At 42.0% G+C, this 25,975-nt stretch overlaps 1 protein-coding gene across 1 annotated transcript; it reads left to right on the top strand.

Annotated features, from left to right (window-relative positions):
• The first annotated feature begins 2,498 nt into the window (after positions 1-2,498).
• Positions 2,499-23,466, top strand: rorb (RAR-related orphan receptor B). Its single transcript, XM_050050007.1, has 10 exons — positions 2,499-2,856; positions 18,927-19,012; positions 19,153-19,294; positions 19,513-19,944; positions 20,454-20,575; positions 21,381-21,513; positions 21,643-21,750; positions 21,955-22,065; positions 22,332-22,444; positions 22,657-23,466. Exons 1-10 carry the CDS (start codon positions 2,850-2,852, stop codon positions 22,819-22,821), a joined length of 1,419 nt encoding a protein of 472 aa, XP_049905964.1. The 5' UTR covers positions 2,499-2,849; the 3' UTR covers positions 22,822-23,466.
• Positions 23,467-25,975: the final 2,509 nt, after the last annotated feature.

Raw genomic sequence — 25,975 nt, 5'->3', positions numbered from 1 at the left:
CCACCATATGGACAGAGCAGCCTACACTCAGTATATCTCATCATACGCAACCTCTATGTTCTTTTTCTTCCCATCGTCGCTTAACAGCTGACGTACATATTTGGTCATGTTTAAAGTCATTTCTCTGCTATCTCTGTGGCTTTGGGAGAACAGTGAATGGTTGGCAATGAAGGGTAATCCTTCTTAATGGAGTCCCCAGCCCTCAGATGGATTGAAGTCCATGCAGCACACCGATCACATGAGGACACATTTTATTGCTTTGACAAAAAGAGATGAAACCTTTATTGTATGCCGAAGAGCTAACTACCCCCTCTTTCATTTCAGCCCCCTCCCTGTCTGTCTTTCACTGTCTCTTCTTCTCTTTATCTCTTTCTTCTGTCTGCCTGTCTTCAAGAGTGTTTCATCCTGACCAGTCTGGGATTTTATCACGCCTGCTTTGGTCATTACATCACAATTATGGAGCTGTTGGTACAGGAGAAATAAGAGATGACAAAAAAAGGGAAGAGTGGAAAAAAGCGACAGATGAAATGTAGGTCAGTGGAGATGTGCTCGGGGCAGTTTCTCTCTCTGTTTCTCTCTCTCCCTGGGCCACAGCTAAAGAGGCTAAAAGAGACCGGGGGTGAAAGTGCCTCTCACCCACACCTGCCTCTCTCCTGCCTCGCACAGACATACAGAAGCTCCGGCAGTGTTATCTCTTAGAAAACCACTCTGATGACAGACGCTGAACGCCAGGCGTGACGCTAACCGCGTGTGACAGGAGTGGCTCTTTTCAGCACCGACATGACAGACACTCACTTCTGTACATTCATGACATGGTCAGTTTTTACATTTTGTTAATGTTTCACCCAGCAGAGCACTTAAGGTCACCAGGAGTCGGTCCCAGGCCAAAGAACACCTGCTGGGGTTTCCTTCTGGCTCAGTCAGTCAAGGTCTACCCCTGTGGTTATAAATCTGCTGGTACACTGTAATGATAGGACGAGGACACTGTGAAAGAGTCTGAACGCTCAGTTGTCCCTGTTTAACCTTAAAAAAGACAAGTATAAAAAGTGTTATCTTATATTTTAGCGTACATTTTGTGCCATCTTCTACTGTAATTACCCATCACAAGGTCAAGCAGTTCATTGCACTATGGCTGTACAAGTGAGTTATATATACATTGAATGATTTCCATGGGAATGTTAAAGCAGTACAATAAAACACACTGAACCAGGTCATGCACTGTATGCGAAATTATACCATACCAATTGTGAGTTGTAATATATCAAAAATAAGCCTGTAAATATATATCAACAAGACAATCATCCATCGTCATAGCTTTACCAAGTAACACAGGTATGTACACACTGTACATACATGTTAATATCCCACAGCCTACACTAGGTCAGCCATTGTTCAGTACAGTGGTCTGACATGGGCCTGCTCTTTCATTTTCCAGGTCAGTATTTCAGTGTTTCTCAGAGGAAGGAGAAGACCCCACCCTGAAAGCCATCCTGAAGACACCTGAGATACCTCGTGTCATCCGAGCTGCTCCTCTTTCTGTGACATAAGATCTGTTAGCCTCTCTATATGTAAGATCTACAGCACAAATGTGAAGTTTTTTTTTATCATTGTCTTGAATGTATACTTTTATATAATAATCCCAGAGTCATTTACTGCAATAATTCCAGATGAGCATCAGCATGAGATGATCAGTTGTTGTGGGGATAAAGTGTCCTGCATTGATCCATATGCATACTTATATGCATTAAAGTATTACAGCATCATCAATTAAATAAACAAAAATCATTTCAGTTTATATTCAGCACAACTAAAATGAGTTATCAGTGATATTGTTTAAATCCTTTTTTTTAAATTTTAGTATTTTAGAGAATGCAGAGTTTGATAGTTAAACCCTCCGAATCATACTTCTATCTGCAATACTATCTTGATAGTATTTCTAGATCACTGTTCACATAAATCCAAAGTCTACTTAGTCTCTTTATCAGCATTTTTTAAATCATTTTTGTCACTTAATTACATTTTTAAAAAATCATGCCAGTATTTTAACTACAAGCAATCATCCTCTCCACACTGTCAGTTTTTAAAGCTTGTCATTAAAACTATTTATTGTTCACCTTAGATTAACTTAGAGTAACCACAAAATTGTTCAAATAAAACTGGAATGGGACCAATAAATAATCTGTTCCTACTATTTAACATGTAAGATTTCAGTACAGCCTCCTGGATGTGAGACCAGATTAAAGATGGACTTCTTTCTGTGCATGCGTGAAACCAGCCTAAATTTCATGAAGCTGACTAAATGTGGAGGGTGACATTAAAACTTTCCTGTGACTGTGTCTGTGTACTGTAGCGGCAGTGTGCGCTCAGGCTGTGTGCAGTGTGTGTGTGTGTGTGTGCAGGCTCCGGGCTGGAGGCTGAGCAGGAGAGAGTGGGAGGAGCGGAAAGTGCTCCAGTCCAATCAGGGCCGCCGGGTAAAGCCTCTCCTATACGCTCTTCCCTCCCTCAGCCCGCAGAAAACAGTGAAACCCTCCCATAGAGGTGAGAGCGTAGATGTCATGAGAAAAGCGACCGCACGACCAGAGCGCAACGACCGACGCACCGTCCGACCTCAGCCCGACTCCCTGTGCTCCGGTCTGGGATGCTTTTAGCGCAGAGACGTCTCCACTCAGGGCCGCCAGTGGACGTCGACGCAGATCATCTACACTCTTTTCGTTACTGTTGTTATTTTTAACCGAGGATCTTCTTCCCCCCGCATCCTCCACCCCCCTTTTTAAGTGTTTATGTTTGTTTCTTCATGACTGCTGCTTTGGGAAGCGAGCCTCAGCACCAGCTCCAGCAACGCCAACACCATGCGAGGTAAGACCATCCCACTGCTCCAAACACCGCCGCACTTTCCCCAAAGCTTCATCCCGCTAAACACACGCATGCACGCACGCACACACACACACACACACATTGCACGACAGGCTTTATCCCACCTTTGGCCTTCAAAGTTTATTCTGGGAGTTTTCAGCTGTGAAGCTGATTTTGTCACTATATCACAGCCGAGCGGAGGACGTGTGGCTGGATGTCTCAGCGCCTCACACTGTAATGCGTAAAAGTTTATTTGGATGTCTCTGTGTGCGCGTGTTTTGGGTCTGAGTGTGTGTTTGTGTGTGTGTGGAAAAGGCCTGCAGTTTTGCAAAATTCACACATACTCACAAGTCAAAGCCATTGGAGTCTGTGATTGCAAATTAAAAGTGGCGCATCAAGTTTGATTAAAGCTTTAATCATTTGAGCTCCACTCCACACCAACGGAAACACCAGGCTGACACCAGATCAGATCAGATGATGTGCAGGGAAAAAAATCAACTTAATTTTGTTATGTTCTGGGGATAAACTTTATTGGATACTTTTCACGCGCTCCACTAACCCATTTCCGTAACGCTCTGCACCGCGCTGGGGATGTTGAAATTCAACGTCAATGTCGTCCTGTGCGCGCGCGCGACACACACACACACACACACACACACACACACACACACACACACACACACACACACACACACACACACACACACACACAGAAACACATGTTAACACAGCTCTTTCCACTCTCACACTTTCCTCGCCGTTCTGTTTAAATTCCCTTTAAATCATGATTTTTTTTCGTTTCTCCTTCATCAGCATCTGCAGCCGCTTTGAGTCCAACACGACAGCTTTAATATTTAACTTGTTTATTATCTGCTGAGTGTTTGCATTTGTTTGTATACTGTTCCCGGCATGGTGCAATTATCGCTGACGCAAAGTTGCAACACTCGTTCAACAAGACGATCTTGAACTCTAATTTATAATCCAATCTGTTTATGACCTGGCTGAGCCTCCTCGTGCTGCTGTTTGACATTTGAAACAATTAAACTAATTAACAAGAATGTTCCGACATCAGGCCGGGAGAGGGAAAAGACAGAGACGCAAACACTATAATTTAAGGGGAAGTATGTCAAACTAATACACTGTTTACATCTGATTAAAAACAAAACACAGGCCAGGCCTAATTCCATTACTTTTGATGCTGGACTATGGCCACAACTGTGATCAGATGTAGTTTTGTAGGGAAAATATCAGAGTTGATGGAGGCTGGTGTAATTATTTAACAGATTCATGAAATTTTAATTCAAATGATAAATAGGAGTGATTCAACCAACAATGTGACATAATGGCTTAAACTTATTTTCAATCCAGTTTTTACTTGAAATAAATGCTCTAACATGTTGATGCATCACATCTATCTATCTATCTATCTATCTATCTATCTATCTAGTTGTTTCCTGATGCTTTTTGTGTTTGAATGTCACATAAAGCTTTCTGCAACTTCAGTTTAAGGCCATCGAACCTCAGGCAAGAAAAAACATGAGAAGGCCAAACACCCCCCACCTCTCTCCATTTCTCATCCCATGGCAAACTCCTCTGTCATGCACCTTGTATTTTATCCACATTTTAATGGGCCTCGCGACCACTCTCGTGCATGGGAGGCTTTGGGGGGTATACCGAAAGCTCCTGCTTTCACTTTATAGCCGTGGTTGGCAGAAGAGGCCCCTGAAGCGTCTCTCTCACCCCTCTTTCTCCATGTCTCTCTCTCTCTTTCTCCCTCTCTCTCTCCATCTTCCTCTCTCCCACTGCACGCCCCAAAGGGTTTTGTCAGATAGAATTAAATCAGTGTGGGCCATGCGGCCCCCACTCTCAACCTGTGTGTGTGTGTGTGTGTGTGTGTGTGTGTGTGTGTGTGTGTGTGTGTGTGGAGTCTCGGCTGCCCTTACACAGAAATGTGCTCACAACCACAAGGTTATAAAAAATAGAGGCCCCTCATGAGCCGTGGTAATTATCATTTAACAATAGCCACAACTCCTGAAGCCTTGACCGAAGATGATGTCACCCCCATAGCCTGACCAGGAAAAAGCCAGAGAAATAACAGACGGAATAATATCATCAGGGCCTTTTCTGTATCTCAGAAAATGGAGCATTGTGGGGGTTTTTTTCTAATATGTATCAGCGTTGTGTAGGATGATGTAAACAGGATAATTATTTCTGTATTTTCAACGGCAACATGGTGATGCTGTGCTGTGAATAGTGTTCCTCTAAAGCCCAACAAAGAAGTTGCATAATGAAATGACATCAGTAACAGTGGCATTATATTTTTGAGTGACAAAAAGTTTCTGTGATAGGAAAGTTTTATTTTCTATAAATGGCCCTATAATAAACAATGTGAAAAGGCAAAAAACAAAAAAATAAATAACACAGAACAAAAACTATTTAATTGTTGCAGTCTATTTTGTTTTTAATGGATAATAATTTTAATCACTGCAATTAAGTGTTAGGTAAGTCTAAAATAAAAGCCGTATTTTGAGAGCCAATCAACATCATCAGCATCCTCCAACCAATTGTTTCATTTAGTTATAATTAATATCAGCACAGCGTCTCTACGGAGACAACCAAATAAACATTTGAACAACATTGAACAAAACCACACAAACATAAATAGATATTGGAGACATGTATTCTGCATAGCTTCCTAGTTTCCATACATTAGCCCCTTTTAGCCTGTGTCTGAGTATGTTTTGTGTAAGCCTAAGAGCTTCTACAGCAAATAGATGTGTCCGGGTCAGTCGGGTCAAAGAGTTCAGCGATGGAGGGAACAACAGGGGAGGAGGGGTTCACAGCGCCACTTGATCTCCTCTGTTAGCGATATGTGTCAATCATAGTCTCTCATTCTCCCTCACCGCGGGAAAAGATAGAATGACAGAAACTGGAAGAGTGTGAGAGAACAAGAAACCAGTAAGGTGATGACAAGAGGTGTCAAAAGGAGAAGACAGAAACTATTAAAAAATGTTAGAATCCACAGTGACGGTAACATGAGTGCTTATTCCAACATTATTTATACCACCTTGTTTGATGGCTTGTGCTCACATACAAGTGCAGAGAGCACTAAAAATACACACACACACACACACACACACACAGCTGCAATACTACGCATGACGGCCTCATGCCAATAGAATTAGTCCCATCCTGCTTTGCTTTGGAGGCGTGTGTGAGCATTGATTTGTCTGATTCTAAAGCATCCCGGGATCAATTTTTAGTCGAAGCCAACGGAAGCAGCATGTTTAGATAAATCTATGACACATAACTTGCATAGCTAAAAGTCTGTACCTTTCAGATTTAGACATGTAATTCAAAACATTTCTTGTTTCTTTTTTTCCTGTCGTAATGTTTACCCCTGTTATTTGTTATAATATGTAAGAAATTGGTCAATGTGTTTTTAAGATATTGGTAACACTTTAACCTCCCCTTTTAGCATTTATAAGTAAACACTGAAACTATGATTTATAACATGCTATAATGTAGCTGTCAGCCAATATAATATAATATAATATATACAGTAAAGTGTTACCAATATATTAATGAGAAGCATGTAAAGAGTCCCAAAAGATGATTAAAAAATCATTAACAGGGACTCTGTGTGAAGTGTCTGTATGAACAAAAATTGGTTAATAGCACCAACAGTGAACAACTTCACCAAAATAGAAGCTGGCATACTTTGCACTGATTGATGGGGGAGCCTATTTGGAAACCAGCAGCACCATCCTCAGACAGAAACAGCAGGTTAGCACACAGCTTTTGTCACCAAATCACTGTTTCCCATTGTTGCCATGAAATCACTCAGTGCCAACAGTAGCAGGCACCTGGCCTGAGCGAATCTCCAGTTTTAGTGTTATCAGGGGTCCTTGTTGGTCTATTGTTGAGCTCTGTGTTGTTGATTGTGTTGTTTATTGTGCATTTGTGCTGACTAATGGCCCAGTGTTATGTAAGAAGAGAGGAGAGATTACCCCAAGCCCATGCAGGCCACACTGTTAATCCCTCAACACAGCCCTACTGACTGACTGAGGTACCGCCAGAGTGCTGTTGCAACACACACACACACACACACACACACACACACACACACACACACACACACACACACACACACACACACACACACACACAAGCTTACATTCAGGATTCACTTCCCACTGTCTGTGCACCTGTCTTCAGACACCCACAGTCTACTCCTCACCTAGTGTGTCTGCCTGACCTTTTTTAAAACCGTCTACTAAAAACATCCCACCATGCTCTGTGTGTGTGTGTGTGTGTGTGTGTGTGTGTGTGTGTGTGTGTGGCCTGGATGGCACTTCTGTGGTCCCACTGAGCCACTATCATAGCTCGTGTTTGTTTAGCATGTGCTCAGCGTGCGCTCCATGTTGGTTTTATCCCTCTGCGGCTGTCTGGGGGAGTCTAGGCGAACAGTTTTTCTCCTCAGTCGATTCTCTCCCTCTCTCTGTCTTTTTTAATCTTTACACACACAAAGCGTGGGCTATACGGCACGCTTCGGGTTTGTGTCTCCACTTTATCTTAGCCAGGAGGGATTTCAGCCTGAACCACTCCTAAACTCTAAATCTGCCTTGAAGTCATAGAGTCCTCTGACAGCTCCTTCTGTTTTGTCAGTTTTACTCATCCATGAAGCCAGCATGTCTCAATGGAGCCACAATGATATTCAATATTCACATTTTTCTTCGATTTGCATTGAAGTAAAAAACCGGGGGAAGAGGGTGACTGCGCTTGTTAAGAGCAAACCGAGTAATGTATGAACAGAGAGACCGTAGATATTATTGGATGGGTAGCTTTTATAATAAAAAAATGCTCATATTTGAGAAGACTTGAGCAGGAGTTGAGTCTTGCTGTCTCACAATCAGAGATATAGAGGGCAATGTTTGATAGTCCAAAGTCAGAGAGCATGTTCACCTGCACTTCTAAACTCTGGTTTCAAGTCATTGTCATGTAGAACGTCCACTATTGAATTAATGCAGGAATAAATAGCATTTTGGCAATGTAATCAGATTATAGTTTGTAAAAAATGAAAATATCAGAAGTAGGAAAATTATAACGGGGCATGTCTTTTATTTGTCATCTATTTCAGTCCCTTTGTGAATGAGACTGTTTCCATTTCTATAGTTCTACTTTGAAAAGACTGCACAATTCTTTCGAAACTATGAAGTGTATAAAGTTTATTTAAAAGAAAGAGCGTTAAAATGCAGGGGATAAACATAAAGGAGAGGAGGGAGCATGTGAGTGAATGAATGAGTGAGATAAGAAAAGAGAGAGCAAGTACAAGAGAGACTCAGGAGTTATATAATAGTGCAGTCGTGTGTGTGTGTGTGTGTGTGTTTCAGCGGGAGTGTTTGTGCAAAAGTAAGGGATAACAGGGTAGAGAGTGGATAAAACAGTAGATTGTGTTTACTTGCATGCACGTCCATACACACACACACACACACACACACACACACACACACACACAGAAACACAAAGATCCAGACTATCCTGTCCTCACATTACACTCGCACACGTAGCTGCCCTCAGCAATGAATAACACCAGCAGCCGTAATAGTAGTATCCAAAGTCCACACTTGCAAACCACCTAGACTTTAGCTAACACTCAAAGCAGATTAGTCCATATACTGCAAGTCTGTGTCAGTGTGACATTCTTAACTCTACTTTATACACCTTTTACAGGTTAAGAAAAGGCCCCTAAAAAACAATTTATCGAACAAATTGCACCGTCAAAAAGTTTTTGTTTCTCCCGCAGTTACAATGAAGATGTAAAACAGATCATGTATATACATATTAGCTTTTTAAAGTCTGAGACTGTGTTGCTAAATGCCTGTACACTGTGAAGGTGTTCAGTGTTTGCAGGTGCATAGCACGCACTAGCAACAATAAGCCTATAATATGACTTAGCCCAGTGCGGCATCTTTTCTTAATGACAAAGATTAGCCTGTTTTAGTGCCTGTAATCTCATTGAAGAGACTCTTATTAGGTCTATCTTTCTTTCTCTCCACATCCCTCTCTCTCTCTCTCTTTCACTATGTCCAAATCCTGAGTTACCTCTCCTAACCCGTCTGTGTGTGTTCGTGTGTGTGTGTGTGTGTGTGTGTGTGTGTCCCAAGCAGTGGCTGTTGATGTGAGGTCTCCTGTCATTCACAAAGAGAATGCAATTACCAAACCAAGACTGCTGCTCTTCGTTCTCTCAATTCAGATTTAATGTTCATAACGCATTCTGTTAAATCATCCCACTAGAGAGAGAGACACAGAGAGAGAGAGAGAGAGAGAGAGAGAGAGAGAGAGAGAGAGAGAGAGAGAGAGAGGAAGAGAGAGCAGGTGAAGAGCGGAGCAGGCTGGGCCGAGCCGAGCCAGAGCTGTGTGATAGTCTTTGTGATCAATTTGCCTCTGTGAGAGATGCCCCTGGGGCCACTTTGGGGAGAACCTTGTTAGGCTGAGTTAAATTGTTGCCCGAGGCGAGCTATTAGCGGCCATCCCTGGGAGAGGACACACACATCGACTCACACACATGCGTGCTAACAGACACACCGCGTCGCTTTAACAGACACACCGAGACACACGCGTACACTTAAACCTTTTTTTTTTTTAAACGCATACAAACTCAAATGAGAACTCATTCATATGCTTGGATTCAAGCAGACAGTTTTACTCAAAGGAATAGATAAACCCACGACCAGCGGGGCAAGAATCTTCACTTAAGTTGTAGTTAATACCACAGTGTTATAACACACAATTACAAGTAAAAGTTGGCTGTATCACCATGTTCTTTAATTTGAAAAAATAGGAAATTCAATAAAGTACTACAAATGCTACAATATGCTTGCATGACTTGGGTAATAGCAGGAATATTATTTGAAACAAAAGTGATACAAAAACAATCGCTAAAGTCCTTTACAAGTGCAGAAGTGTAATAAAAAAATAACTGAAAATATTAAAAGTAAAGTACTCCTAACTGGCCCCAAGAGATACGTTTTATGTACTATGTAATTGGACAATTATTACATTATATTTTGGTCGAGGTGGAGCAAATATTAACAGCTTTATGTACTGTTGGTAGTTTACAGTACATCAGATTTTATTTGTTGATCATATGTTGTGTTGGTAAAATGTTCATCTAAGCAAAGTAACTGGTAACTACTAGGAACTGTGGCTTTCAGATAAATGTAGTGGGGTCAAAAGTACAACAGTTCCCTTTAAAAATGTAGTAGAGTAGGAAAATAAAGTGGCAGAAAATGAAACTACTCCAGCAAATTACGTCATCTACATCATACTTAAGTACAGTACTTAAGTAGTTACTTTCCATCACTGCCCACAACTGCACTTTTTCTGCATGTGCACACAAGTCTATGCGTGTATATTCTGTTTGTACACCATCAGTCAGATTTGTAAATAAACAGTTTTGAAACAAACATTCACACAGGCATAGCTTCTGTCCCTTTTCAGTGGTTTCATTGTGTCTATTCACACTAAGTGCTGCTCTCTTCATTAAAGCTTTAAAGTCCATTCAACCTCACTCATGCTGATGTTTCTGTTTTATCTGACTGACCACCGACTATCACTATAGAGGATGCGATTACGAGGGCACATTTCTATACACCTTATGTAAGAACTGAAAGCAATTTTCTGTCTGTCTCTCCATGGATGTCCCTCTCTTTCTATCTCTCTCTCTCTCTCTCTACACTGGGATAGCCACCTTTCCTCTCCCTTCCCCCTCAAAGACACACACACACACACACACACACTGTCATCTACAATTAGGCTCAAGAGAAACACCATAGGAGGAGGAGCGTGAGGTTACGGGAGGATGAGGACATGGCCAGAGCCAACAAAATGTTATTTTCTCACCTCAGGAATGAAACAACAGGATCTCAGTCGGTGTTTGTGTGTGAAAACATATTCTTCTCTGCATCTGAACAAAACATAAACACCGCGACCCCCTCTGTGCTTCAACAGCTCAGTGTGCACACATGCATGTCTGCTATCGTGACGGAGAAGGGATGAGAGAGGGAAAAAATACATAAGAGAGCTTAAAGCACTCTTTGTGTGTGGGTTTTTTTTTTTGTGCACGCCCGTGTGTGTGTGTGTGTGTGTGTGTGTGTGTGTGTGTGTGTGTTTGTGTGCATGTTTGCTTCAGCAAGTGCGCCTCAGTGTGTGTGCATTCTCATGGCTGATTTCAGGACGGTAATGACCAGATGCAGACCTCTCACACTTGGACTCGTTCCTTCCACTCTGATGCGCTCGCTCAGTCCTTAAGGAAAGGTCAAATGCCGTCAGGGTCCTACAGGTCACCCAGGGGGTTGGAGTGTGAGCGTACGCCTATGTGTGTGTGTGTGTGTGTACAGTGTCGATGAGAGTCAGACCTGAGAAGGCAGATGGGCAGACTGTGTGTGTGTACATGTATGTGTTCAGGCAGGGGTTGGGTTTACCCTGTGGATTTTTTCCCACGCCTCCATCTCCTCTTATCCATCTGAGGACACATGCTACACAGGGTGGGAGACTCTGTGTGTGTGTGTGTGTGTGTGTGTGTGATGGGGGAGAGGGGGCAAGCATAGAAATCATACTGTAAAGTCTGCTTTTTCAAAAGCAGTTTGCAGTAATGTATGCATTCAAGCATGTCTGAATGCGCCTCTGTCTGTCTGAACGTGTCTCTGCGAGTGTGTGTGTGTGTGTGTGTGCCTGTGCCTGTGCATGTGAATCGATGCACTGGATGACAGCCAGTGGCCCCCTTCTGTTCCCTCTCCGTGGCGTCCAATCACGCCGCTGCACAATATTCTATGAGCAAACCGCAGCTGATCCCAGACCTGCTATCTGAGCAATTACCCAGAGTGCTTTGGGGCCGCATGGCAAGCTGGACAAGCTCATGCCCTCTGACATACAGCAAGGGGGGGAGGGCAAGAGAGACTGTTTTTCGGACTGTTTGTACGTGTGTGTGTGTGTTGGCAAAGTGTGGGAAGGGGGGGGTGGGGGGTCGATGACGATAGACTGATGGGAAAAGCGGAGGTTGGGGGTGGTAACATGTATGCTCATGCAGCAACAGTGTGACTGTCTATATTACAGAGTGGACAAAGACATACTTGGCGGCGAGGGATGGTGATGGGGGAGGGGAGATGGGCGCACTGCTTGGCATTACGATTATAACTATAACTCACAGAAGAGTAGACTGGGCAGACAAAGACAGAAGCAGTACAGGACTGTGTCATCTTATATTAACGAAGTTGGCTTATGTCAGTATGTCAGCATTACGTTCATCTGTCAGATCTAGATGTCTGAGTCAGGGATGATAATCACTGGCATTGAGTTCACTGTTGTTTACGGCTGCAACTTATTATTTTCATTATCGATTAATCGACTAATTATTTTCTCAGTTAATTCATTAAATGCTCTATAAAATGTCAGAAAATAGTGAAAAATGCACAACATTTTCCTAAAGTCCAAGGTGACATCTTCAGTAGACTTATTTGTCCAAACATCAGTTCAAATGTTAAAGAAAATGAATTTCCAATGACATAAAAGCAGGAAATATTTGGTAGTTTTGCTTAAAAAGTTGCCAATTAATATTTGCCGCTCAACTAATCAATACACTGACTATTTCTTGCAGTAAAACTGGCATTTACAAGCTGTTTTTAATACACTGAATAAAAGCAATTTATCAGGCAGCAGTGATGCTATCAACCAAACTTCATATTAAACATTCAAGCATTCGACACTGTTATAATGTAAAGAAAATGTTTATTTATCTGCGAGAAAATGTTGAGCAGTAAATCCTGCGTAAAGCACATATTTAATCTCACATTGAAGTATTAAAAGATGGCTTCCAATGCCTGTTCAGATTTGTAATTTTTCAAATATTAGAATATTTTATACATTATGGCTGCTTATACTTATTTGATGGTCAAAATAAAGAGGTTTAACTTCTTGTGTTAAATAGAAAAAAAGGGTTTGTAGGCGTAAATATTTATATTCCTTATGTTAAAGTTTTGTTTTAGATTCAGTAAACTTATGTATAATATTGGCACTATGTTGAAAATTGTGTAGTGGCGCATAGTGGTCAGTTGTAGTGATGATAACAGTTTTTTTTTCATATTGGGGCATTAAATTATTTTATTGGAGAGCAGACAGTGGAGACAGACAGGACACAAGGGGAGAGAAATGAGGAATGACACGCAACAAACCCGAATTCAAACTGGAAACTTTGCGATTACATGGTTGGCGTGTTAAACCCTGAGGCCACAAGGGCAAAAAAAAAAAAAAAGAAACAGTGACATTTACGGTCAACACTGTGCGTTGGTGTGTGAGTCACACAGAAAAGTAAAGAGGACAAACAGTGCGGAATCCAGATGAAAGTGAGTAAAATGCTCTTTATTCTTTTTTATTTTTCTAGAGAGAGCAGATCGTCCACCACCATTCAATCTAATTTTTAGATGTTTCAGACAGTAAAAACAGACAGGAAAGAGAGGAAAGTGTGACAGCACATAGCACAAGTCCGTTTGAAACCATATGCAGTGGCAGTGTCTCATTGATTTTAATGGGACAGTATGATGTGAAAACATGACAGGAGACACAGGGGAGATAACCCAAGCAGCACTGCTATATGCTATTCCCAGCTGTATGTGTTAATCCACTCAGCAATCACGCCACCAAAAGTTTCCTCAGTGTTTTTCATCATCGGCGGAGGGAGGAAACAAAAAAAAACACACAAAAAAAACGCTTGTTCCTCTCTAAGCTCTCTATGAGACAGGGAAGACAGAGTTACGCTGAGAGATGGAAATAGATCATGAAATACAGAAACTGAAATGATTTCCCAGTCACACAGCCACTTACAGCGAGGAGGAACACTCAGAGACGAATGAAAAAGTGGAATGGATGGTGAACAGTGATAGCATAATTCACAGTATATAGACATCTAAGGCCAGCGCCGGAGTTGTTCAGATTTAACAAGGAGTGGTGGGGGGTAAAGTGCTGATCTCCTCCATTTTCCCAGAAGATATCTAGTTAACTGGCAAGAAGCTATGCATATTTTTAATGAAGTGGAGATACCACCCACATTCATCCCCAACAAATCAACCCCTGGGACGACAGTGGGAGTCGTGTTTGCATTTCCTAAGTGCCTTACATTGGCAAAAGTTATGGTAGAAAGTGATTTCAACTGCTCCATAAGCTGTGATACTACAGCACCAACCTCTAGTGTATAACGCTGTTATGTTACTGCACTGACAGTGAGTGTGTGTTGCTCTGGGTATGTTTCTGTTGTAGACCCACCCCGCAGGCTGAATGAATGAAACATGCATGTCCAGTCTGCCCCTCTTGAAACACACACACATGCACACACGCACAGAAACTAAACATGTATAGCAGCACCTAGTGGCCTCAATTTGCTGTTGCATTGTCAGTATAGACGGGAGAGCTGCCCTTTAAAATGGTCATGTGTGTGTAATCCTTAATGTGGGTGAGCTACTTATGTGTTTTAGATGAAGTATCGTTAACATATTGGTGCTAGGCTGCTGCTTTTTTTCTGCAGCGCAATGTAGATAATTAGGACTCTATTTAGAGAGAGGGCCAGCCCAGGAAATACACAGGAGATCCTTACTTCATTAAAAATCAATTATCATAACACACGTGCCAGCGCAATACAGCCCTCATGGCCACAATCAGCTACACACTCACACACACACGTGTGCAAACTTCTCACTGTAGTGTAGTGCACACTCTAACAACTATCTTTGTTCTTTGCGAAATTCATCTCGAGTTAGTTCTCTGTCTTTTTCTCTCTCAAGAGATTGTGCGGGCCTGATCCTCCTCTTAGCTGAGGAATCGCCAGCGTTGCAGTCCCGCTCTTACATAATAACCTCAGGATAACGCTTGTGCTCCCGCTGGCCGAGGACGCTGTCAGTCACTCAGCTCAGGCTGGGTCACCTCAGGTTGAAAAGAAGGCCCTCCCACTTCTGTTAAAGACATGTAGCTAAGAGCTAAAATAATCTCTGAAAAACAGAAATGAGTGGCTTGTTTTCCACTGACATTTTGTTTGGAAATGGATTCATGTCAGGAGAGGTTAGGGGGATAGCTGCATTAGACACTTTTCTCTAAAGTTCTACTCTATTTTAGAAATTCACTTTCACTACAGCTTGAAGGATACAAGTTTGCTTCTGTAAGTAGAACCAAGAGAACAAATACCCAAAATCCATTATCATACATCCTAACTTTGAAAACAATAAGCCTCTTTGAAACATCCAACAAATAACACGTCTTAATTCTGCTGTAATCCACCAATGCAGCTGAAGTGTAACAAGGCAGCAAGCATGTATTGTTGATGGATGAAGAAGTGGGAGTCCTTTGGTAAACAATCCACAAAGCCTCCGCCGCTGAGAGAGGGCGACAGGACGAACAGTGATGATACACCGAGTTGGCTCCGCGCACTGATGACATCACTTCCTTTAAGAGTGTGACAGCTTAGCACATCATCGCTGTGACAGCCAGACGAGTGCAGCGAGTGGGTGGTCACCCTGGCAACAGCAATGCTGTCATGACCGTCTCCCTATATCCTACCTGACAGTCCCCACTGGCAATGAGAACAACATACACTCAACAATGCGCACACCCACACACACACACACACACACACACACACACACACACACACACACACACACACACACATTCACAAACACTTTGTCAAACACACGCAGACATGTACGCATACTTTATCTTTCTCTGTGTCTTTTTTTACAAGTGAAACGCTCACTCAAACCCTCTCTGAGACACACACTGAAACAATGCACATGCCCACACGCCCATGCTCCTTTGGGCATAATTATGTGATACAAAGAGGAGTACAATCTCCCATGGGGTAAAAGGAAATACAGTGAAGATATAATGTAATCACTGGTGAGAAACAGTAAACTCACACTCCTCTAAGGTGGAAAAATGTAAAGAGGTTTTACAAGAAACCTACAGAAATAATAAGTATGTATATCCACATCACAGCAGCAGCAGGTGTGGGCTGAACATATTCAGCTCGTCTAAACCCAGAGAGATTCACTTGTTTCATGATAAACAATTTAATCAAAGAGTTTGACTTGAATTATGTGATAAACAGTCCCCACCGCAAGAGTAAAAGGATTAAGTAAGAATGAAGGTGATAAGAAGCACAACTGACGCACTGTCTTCTGTTTATTGCTCACATGCGGTCTGTTGATAACAGCCATGTCCTGGGCGCGACTGACCTGTTTTACAGACTATAAATAGCGTTTTTCAGGCCACGTTCATTGACAGCTCTGTGTATGTGTCGTCTGTGTGCCGTCCCAGTCCAGTGCTCTGCTCTGCTCTGCTCTGACCCAGTTTGGAGCCAGTTGGCCGAGAATTGGTGGAAATGGGTCACGTCTTGAGCTGCACCAGAACTCACAGCACGAGCTGCGCCACTTTAAGTACACAGTCAAACAGCGCGTCGCTCTGTCCATAGGTCGTCCATTTGTAGTCAGTCTACTGTGAAGGGACACAATGATCCATTGTTGAGGTACTATATGAGAATTATAATTTCACAAGAGACAAATAAAGGGGGTAAAGGCCCGTTCACATCCTGAATGACAACTATAAAGATAACTATAATAGCACATAATGCAACAGGCATGAGGGACGGTGCATAGTCCAGGTTTTTGTCTGACTGGAGGCCATTTTTTTAGACATTTCCATGCCTCCTGATGGCCACTAGGGGGCAGATAGGCAAGGGAATTAATGAGGGGAAAAGCAAATGAGTGGATACGTGCTAAGTTACTCTCTGGATCTATAATGTTCTTTGTTCCTGTAACTGTTAAAGTCCTTATTTTTTTATTCTCAGTTCTCTTAACCTGTGTTTTAAAACAATGTCAAGGGTATGTAAAGAGAATACAGTGCTAAATAAAAATTATTAATATGATTAAGCTGACGCTGGCACTTATTAAAGGTATGCTATGAAGGATTTTCCTACAGAACATCAGGATTCATACAGAAGTGAACAATGTCAGTGGTTCCCAATTAGTGGGTCGCAGGTCCATTCTGCAAGTGACTCACGAACATGCCAAGTTTGTAAAAAACACACTTTATTTTGAAGAACATTGCTGTAGAGTGAGTGACTGTATATCAGCAAACCAGCACAACGACATGGCCAAATGCAAGTATGACTGTGTGGACCTTAAACTAATGACTAAAGATAATTCTGGACCCCGTGGCTGAACCAGTTGGGAACCTCGGATCTATGTCAATCATCAGTTAAGACCCACTAGAAGTGTGTAGCAGTGTGTTTTTTGTAGAGACCCTACTTTCTGCCTGTGTTTATTTATTTATTACTTTCTGTGCTCAAAATGTTTATGACTGTGTATCCCCACAGTGTGCAGTTGAGGTCTGGACTTTATAAAAAGATGGCGACGAGGTGCCAGACAGTAAGAGGCAGGCATTCAATAGCCACAGCGCTGAAACCCCCCCCCAACTATAGGGAGACAAAACGGCAAATGAGAGTGAATCTAGGGTTGGCTTTTACTTTTACATTCACTGGCGAGCATGTTAACAAACAGTAACCCACAGTCCTGTATAGTATACCTCGTATACCACCTTGGGTTTGACCTGAGGTTCAGGCAGAGTGTATAGACAGCAGTGAAACTCTGCTCCTGCTCAGTCGCTTAGACAGACAGAACTGTCTCCATTGATCCGCATATGGGATTATCCAATTATATATACTGCACACTCATTCCTCCCCAGACTGTATGCCTGCACAGTATATACTGTACACACATGCAAAACAGTTTATACTGCGAAACCAGAACATATACTCAAATGCACAAAAATAGCCAGATACAACTGCACCTCAGTGTGCACACACACATACACTGAAGACATGCTCAGACACGCACAGAGGGACACAAACAACTTGTTCTCTGCAAATACACACCTCTGAAGCACCAGCTCCAGCTACACATTGCAAGATTTGTATCATTCTTAAGGGGAATCAATGAGTCAAGTTTTATGCAAAAATTGAATATAAAACCGCAAAACTTGTATTTTCGCTTCTGCCAGGTGACTTTGTCTATTTCTGAACTTCTCAGAGCCTCTATAAAACTATAGGACTGTGCAGGGAGATTACATGTGAATGGCTATTTCAGCTGTGGCTAAGCCCATGCTCATCAAAGAAGGCAACCAGCTCGACGGGAAATAATTTAGGATTAGATAGGCTGTCTAATCTCTTTATAGAGGGTGTGCCATCTCAGCAGACATACCTGCCTACCTCCACATCCATCTCATATCTCTTTAGGAACTGCGTCTCTCGCTGTCCATATATTATGGATATTAAGTCTAAAGACACTAGTGGCAGGTAGCTCTGCGCGATACCTTGAAATACTTCCTGTTGTCCATATTCAGTGCCTTTGGTTGCGACTGTACATGGAGCTGCCCATACACAGTGAGTAAAACTTTGACGCAAATGAAAAATAGTGTAGTTAGTGCATTTGTAGATTAAGAAATGCAACATACTAAAGTCGTTACTAAAAGGGTTGTAGAACTCAACGTCTGTGTGTGTGAGAGAGAGAAAAACATTTGGAGCGCAAGTGTGGTCCTTCAGTGATGTAACCTGTTTTCTCATTATTGGCAACCTTTCTAACCTGCAGGGGTCTCTCCTTCAAGCATGCAGGGGTCTTCTCCCTCAAAAGAACCCACACACACAATTAACACTATCTTGTCCTGTATGTGTGTGTGTGAATGTGCGTCTGTGTACGAATACAGTCCTTGATGTCTTGGTCATTAGACAAACTCCTGCAAGGACATACAGAATGTCCAGATGTCACGGCGCCCTTGTGAAATTGAAGTCACACACATACTGTAGACAGACACACATTGTAACCCAATTCGGCTCCTAAGGCCAACCAGGTTATGTGCTGTTTTTTAACCTCTGAATTAAGACCACCAGCTGAGGACTGAAAATGTTGTTCTATGTCCTGTCCAAAATGTGTTTTGTAACGTGCATCTTTTCTGTCCTCTCTCTTTGCTTGCAGCCCAAATCGAAGTCATACCTTGCAAAATCTGCGGAGACAAATCATCAGGTATCCACTATGGAGTCATTACGTGTGAAGGATGTAAGGTGAGACTTAATGCACTGTTTCAATCAAAGCCTGTTTTGTTTCTCTGTGCTCAGACACTGTGAAGTCAGTCATGCACAGTTTGTGCTCTGCGGGTACTTGTACGTCTTTACTCATGCTCTTTGTTGACATGTGTGACCAGGGTTTCTTCAGACGGAGTCAGCAGAACAATGCATCCTACTCCTGCCCGCGCCAGAGGAACTGCCTCATCGACAGAACAAACCGCAACCGCTGCCAACACTGCCGCCTGCAGAAATGTCTCGCCCTAGGAATGTCCAGAGATGGTGAGGGCTGGTATATCTGTATCTAGATGTATATGCAGGAATGATCATTACTGATTTATCATATGTGTGGTGCATGATTGTACACACAGGTCCAATGCAGATTAACATGCTTTTACATTATTTGTCTTTTACTGATTTATACTAACTGAAAAAGCTGAAAGGTCGTGACAGTTTTTTGTTAATAGTTTTGTCCCCCTGCCTTGTTTTCCCCCCTGCAGCGGTTAAGTTTGGCCGCATGTCCAAGAAGCAACGTGACAGCCTGTATGCAGAGGTCCAGAAGCACCAGGCACGACTGCAGGAGCAGCGGCAGCAGCAGACAGGCGAAGCAGAAGCTCTGGCACGTGTTTACTCGTCCAGCCTAACCAACGGACTGTCCACCCTCAACCATGAGATTGGGGGCACCTATGCCAATGGTCATGTCATTGAGCTGCCAAAGGGTGTCCATGGTAACGGAGGCGGAGTCCCAGGGGGATACTATGGGATGGATTCCACCCAGCCGTCTCCAGACCAGTCAGGCTTGGACATGTCGGGCATGAAGCACATTAAGCAGGAGCCGGTGTATGACCTGACGCCAGTGCCCAACCTGTTCAGCTACGGAGGCTACCAGGACAGTCAGCTGGGACCCAATAACGTCAGCATGGGAGAGCTGGGTAAAGACTGGCTTATATTTTGCTCTGTTTGACAGACAGACAGTAGATTAGAAATCTATATGAATTATCCACGTGGAAAAAAACCACAAAGGAGTTCTGGTAGAGAGCGTGAGTCAGAGTGCTAATCTGAGAGCAGAACAGATCAGACAGGCTTACACAGCTAGCTGACAAGGTGTCATATTACTGTATGTAGCACACGTTAAGATTAAGTTAAAATTAAGGATTTAAGTCAAGGGAATTCAAGGGAATGATAAATTAAGCAGTAAATTAGTAGCAGTGAAAAAAGCCTTATTTGTCTCCCCCTAAATTTTCAACATGCAGGGATCATTCCTGCAGTATTATGTACAGAATACACTTCACTACACTAATACATTTGTTTAGCACATTGCAGCCCCGCTTGCCCCGCTCACACACATGCCATATTCCACTGCATCAAATGTAAAAATGAATAAAATGATAAAACTGTACTGAAAGGAATAAATGAATAAACAAACCATCCTCTCTTCCAGACCGTATTGCTCAGAATATCATCAAGTCCCACTTGGAGACATGTCAGTACACGACAGAGGAGCTGCAGCAGCTAGCCTGGCAGACACACTCCTACGAAGAGGTCAAGATGTATCAGAGCAAGGTGAGGTTGCACGTTATCACAGCATCTTCACATATAGAATGTGACAGAGGTGTGGAGTCGAGTCACTTGAACTGGACTTAAGTCAGACTTGAGTCACGAATCTAATGACTTTAGACTCAGCTTGAGAAAATCAAGACTTGCAACTTGAGCCTTTTGACTTGAAAATACTTGATTATATTGATGTATTGATACAATCCTCCAAGCCAAAAGATTGTAAAGTATGTTATGTAAGAAGTGTGCCACGAATCTATTCCTTTCCTGAATCAGCTAATGTTAACACTATTCATTCCCAGCAAGTTTACATTTCATTCCCCAAATCCACTTTGTTTGAACCAATCCAACAACAAGTTGCAGGCAAGAACCATGAAGAACAAACATTACATTACTGAGCACCAGTTGGAAAAATGATACCAAAGATAATTTCTTTTGCAAACAAAAACACCATGGTGGCCAACAAAAAACAACTTGCGGTATGCTAAACATGGGTAGAAAAATTCTAAGTGGAGACGCAACAACTTCCAACAAAACTGTAACGAATTTTAACGAATAAGCACACATTTTTAAAGTTATTCGTGATTTTTGTCAATATAGTATAATGACATAAAATTTGTTGAGGAGCACATTATGACTTGTTTCAGACTCAAAACTCAAAGTTTAGGACTCAGGGCTTGACTTGGGACTTGAGTGCAAAACGATAACTTGGTCCCACCTCTGAAATGAGAGAACATCTGGTACTAACAATGTCCAGTGCAGCAAGTTCATGTACTGACATAACTACTAACAAACTGGGTGTGTTTGGTTCTAGCCCCGGGACGTGCTGTGGCAGCAGTGTGCCATCCAGATCACCCATGCAATCCAGTACGTGGTGGAGTTTGCCAAGCGCATCTCAGGGTTCATGGAACTGTGCCAGAACGACCAGATCCTCCTGCTCAAGTCAGGTGAGTTCACTGGACTGATAACGACGGGTCAGGGTCACAGGTCACAGGTCAGACAGTGTAGTTCAATGTGCCTTTTAGTCTGTACATCAGCTTCAAAATCATCACAATCTGTCTCCATGGTTCTTTCAGGTTGTTTGGAGGTAGTCTTGGTGCGGATGTGCAGGGCGTTCAACCCTCTCAACAACACTGTGCTCTTTGAGGGGAAGTATGGAGGCATGCAGATGTTCAAAGCTCTAGGTAAGACATTACCATCTAAATGGCCAATCAAAATTGAGAGAAGAAGGGGAAAATGCAAAAAAAAAAAAGAAATGGAAAAAAAACCTCTACCCCTTTGAGGTATTTTTGCTCATCTGCACATACATGACCGGAATAAGTGTAATGAAAAATCTCTCTTTTTTTTGTCTGCCCTTGTCTGTCCTTTCCTCTGTGTTTCCCTCCAAGGTTGTGATGACTTAGTGAGTGCGGTGTTTGACTTTGCCAAGAGTTTGTGTTCACTGCAGCTGACAGAGGAGGAGATCGCTCTGTTCTCAGCAGCTGTACTAATTTCTACAGGTCAGTGCACATTCCCTAATATCATTATAATACCGACCTGTGTGAACCTCAATGTCTGCACTGAAGCAAAGCATGTAAATAAAACAAAATAGTCACACTTATTATTGTATTAGTCTCAAGCAGCATAATCACAGTTGTAGTAATTAAGTTCATGAAGCTCTAATATTTTGTGGCCTTTGACTTTGACAACTTTATGAACATTTCCCTCAAATGCCAACTCAAAACTATTAGGAATAAAAATAACTTCTTTGTTTGTTCCTACTCAGATCGGCCGTGGCTGATGGAGCCTCGGAAAGTCCAGAAGCTCCAGGAGAAGATCTACTTTGCTCTGCAGCACATTATGCAGAAGAACCACATGGATGAAGATGCACTGGCGAAGGTAGGCCAAGTCTTTGTGGCGAGATCATTCATATCAGGTAGCCTCAGAGGCACTGTCCTAAAGGAACAGGCAAGGCAAACACAGACACAAATCCTCCAAGGAAAAATGGAGCAATGTAAAAATAGCTTGACTCACTTCTAACCTTGCTCTTATTTGTTGTTTATCAGTCTAAATTTCTGTGTCCTTGACCATCTCTCTCTTTTGTCTCACAGCTGATCAGCCGAATCCCAACGTTGTCAGCCCTGTGCACACTCCACACCGAGGAGCTCCAGGCTTTCCAGCAGCTCCACCCAGAAACAGTCAACGTCCTCTTCCCTCCACTCTACAAAGAACTCTTCAACCCCGACCCCAACTCTGCCATGACCATGCCCAAGTGACTGCCTGTGGTCCCGCTGCAACAAATGGCATCAGCAGAGGACCAAGAAAATAAGAATATAGCCACGTCTGATGAGACGACAGCAACTGTGTCGACTATATCACCGTCGTGGCAACCACATATTCCTGAGCTCCACGAGCCTCATTTAAGGCTGCGGGGTGAGGAGTCATCTGCCAGAAACTTACAGTTACCGCCAACAATACTAGGAATGTCCAGCACTTATCCCATCCCGTTCACCGATACAGTCTGAAGAATGTATATATAAATGAAACGCGCCCCAAGCCACAACTTAAATGGGGCTTCCTCCCGTCTCCTGAACTGAACTGACTGACCAGAAATGTACAGACTTTAAAACATCTAGGAACAATTTTAAGCTGTCAATCTTTAAAAAAAAAAATGGGTAAGTTAATTTGTTTTAACTTTGAAAAAAATCTTTTTGGTTTGTTTGATTTTTTTTTTTTGATTTTTTTTTCCACATGAAGAAATTGTGAAGATGGAGAAGCTAGACGGGGGAGGGAACTGTGGATTTAGAGAAGCTATTGTAGATATTCTTCTAGTGCAGAGCGGATTCCAGTATTACTTCTTGTTCTGTTAAAATAAGTTAGTCCTAATTTAAATATACAGCAGTCCACTGTGGCTGACTATACCTTGTCTATGTGTTTTTATTTTATTTGATAGTTTCTTGTGTACAGAATTTGTAAAGTTGAGACTTGTAAAAGAATATTGGGTAAAACCGGGAGTCGATTCGGGTTTTGTTGATATATAGAAGCCTTGTCTGGATTTTGTTCATATGTAAAGAAGGTACTGCATCCTTCTCATAGAAATGTAAAGAGAGCATATGAAGGATTTAAAAAAAGAAAATAATGGCTACTACTTTTCAAGGTGAAGATATATACATAAATATTCTATTTTGCAAGAAAAAGAATCTGGCAGATTTGCCATCCTATCAATCATGTTTTTTCTCGCTGCAATAATTATGTCCAATAAAAGCTGGACTGCTTTTGAACAATCAACCAGAAACAACCAATCAGAAACTAGGACCTCACAATAAACCCCGCCTCTTCCCAATGTCCCCTCACCCTGCCCTGTATTTCTTATGTATTCTGGCCTTGACATCAGATTCCAGCAGACAGAAGTGCGTGGGAATCACCATGAAGAAGTGGACAAAACTCCACAAAAAAACTTGAATTTATCTCACAACTTTCCAATCTTCAAAAACCTGTATGAGTGCCGTGTGTCCTCATCCCGCCCATCACTATTTGCACAACTCAGTCCATGGATGTCAATCACTCCAGGCTGTGAATATGAAGGATCCTTTTTCTCTAAAGAGCAATAACTTTCACACTGCCTTTCTGATCTTACTTCTCTCCTTTCCTCCTCTTTCTATTTCCAGCTGTTCAGAACAGGGTAGCAGTTTTAACTAGAATGCACTATATTTGACTCTTGATCATTAATTATGTCGTAACAATCATCTCTATGGATGGTACTCGTTCCATCGCGGACTCTGCAGTCTCTTAAATGTGACACATTATGATCTGGGGTTAGGACATAATACAGAGCACTGACTGAAAGATGTGAAGAAATGCAGATTAGCCTCCAATGATCTTTAACACTTCTAAAGCTGCAATACTGCACTGACAATTCACACACAAAGCTGTGATAGACAGTAATGTTTATGCTTTTTTGTTAATCATTCCTTAATTGTTAGCACTTACAGATTGTCATTTTTTGGTTGCTTTCACAACACTAATGCTATGTTGACAAGCATTTGGCCACTGTGTAAAATCACACAGCTTTTACTGGGTGTGTATGCCATCTGTTGTTATCACTGTTTTTTGCAATATGGCATTCAGTCACCTTTGTAAAGAGATTTATGATGAGTACTATGAGCTATGACACATCTCTAATTTCTAACTAAAGAGCTTCCTTTAAAATGAGCTACTTACCAAAATAAGTGACCCACTACACAATAATAACACAACATTAATCAGCTGATGATACTTTCACAGTTTGTTATCTGGATATAAATACCTAAATAAGACAATTTTTTGATCTAAGACTTTTACTTTTAATTACTATGATCAGTGGTCTCTGATCTAGTGTTATTTATGCACTAGAAATGGAGATCTGTGCTTGTCTGCAAATGTTCACTGCACAGTGGCTAAATCTTCAACTTGCTGGTTATGCATTTACTAACACTAAAAAACACTTGAACATTACCATTTTCATCCTCACATTTTCTCCACACAGTGAACAAAACAATGTTGACAGCATAGGGAACAAGCGTCAATGTTAAACATTAGTGACGTACTCACATCCACCTGATCCGCTCACAGGATCCTTCCTTTGACCCCTGACCCGACCCCAGATCAGAGGCCAGTGACTCTTAAGACAATCACTTGCTCATTATGGCTTGATGCACTACACAGCATCTCTCAGGGAGCAGCTCTTTTTCTGACTTTGCATTAAAAGAGGGTTTAATATTTTTGCAAATTTACAAAAAAAAAAAAAAAAGAATTATAATGAATTTTTAGGAGAAAAATGGCATACGCCGCCAACGTATGCTGGCAATGGAATCTGCCCAGACAAGGCTTTGATAAGTGTGTGTCTGTGTGTATGTGTGTACAGGGCACGAATTCACTGTCCAATTCTCTTTAGAGCCCAGACTATATGACAAGCATTGTTACGTAGCACATGAAGAAAAACAAAAAAATATATATATGTAGACACTGTATGTTGGTGTGCTCTTGTCACCACTGTACTCTCATATGTTTACTGCTTATTTTGCTGCTTTCGGGACAGTGAGGGATGTCCAGTGGTAAGCTGTGAATCAAGCACCATTACAACACCCCTGGGACAGTGAATTCCAACTCTGAATATGAAGTTTTTGTGTGTGATGTTATTATTTTCCCTTGTTAGACTGTGAATCAGAGGGGTGGGATGGGGTTATGAGAGGGGATGTGCTGGCAAGAACGAGTGGCAACGCAACACTGTAAGTAAGATACTGTAGCAATAAGAACTGGAGGCATTTACTACTGTCATGTTTGCATTGTAAGATTATTTTTTATTTTATTACTATTTACTATTATTATTGTTCTTATTATGACTACTATTCTTCTATTACTATTAGCCTATTGTTGTTCTGTTCTATTTGC

Source organism: Epinephelus moara, chromosome 8, assembly GCF_006386435.1.
Source record: "Epinephelus moara isolate mb chromosome 8, YSFRI_EMoa_1.0, whole genome shotgun sequence".
Taxonomy (NCBI): domain Eukaryota; kingdom Metazoa; phylum Chordata; class Actinopteri; order Perciformes; family Serranidae; genus Epinephelus; species Epinephelus moara.
This window is presented reverse-complemented; position numbering and strand designations above follow the sequence as displayed.

Excerpts from the sequence above, each read along its gene's own strand:
- rorb (XM_050050007.1), top strand. Across the intron at positions 19,013-19,152 it reads TTACGTGTGAAGGATGTAAG|GGTTTCTTCAGACGGAGTCA; the intron begins GTGAGACTTAAT and ends ATGTGTGACCAG. Across the intron at positions 22,066-22,331 it reads AGCTGTACTAATTTCTACAG|ATCGGCCGTGGCTGATGGAG; the intron begins GTCAGTGCACAT and ends GTTCCTACTCAG.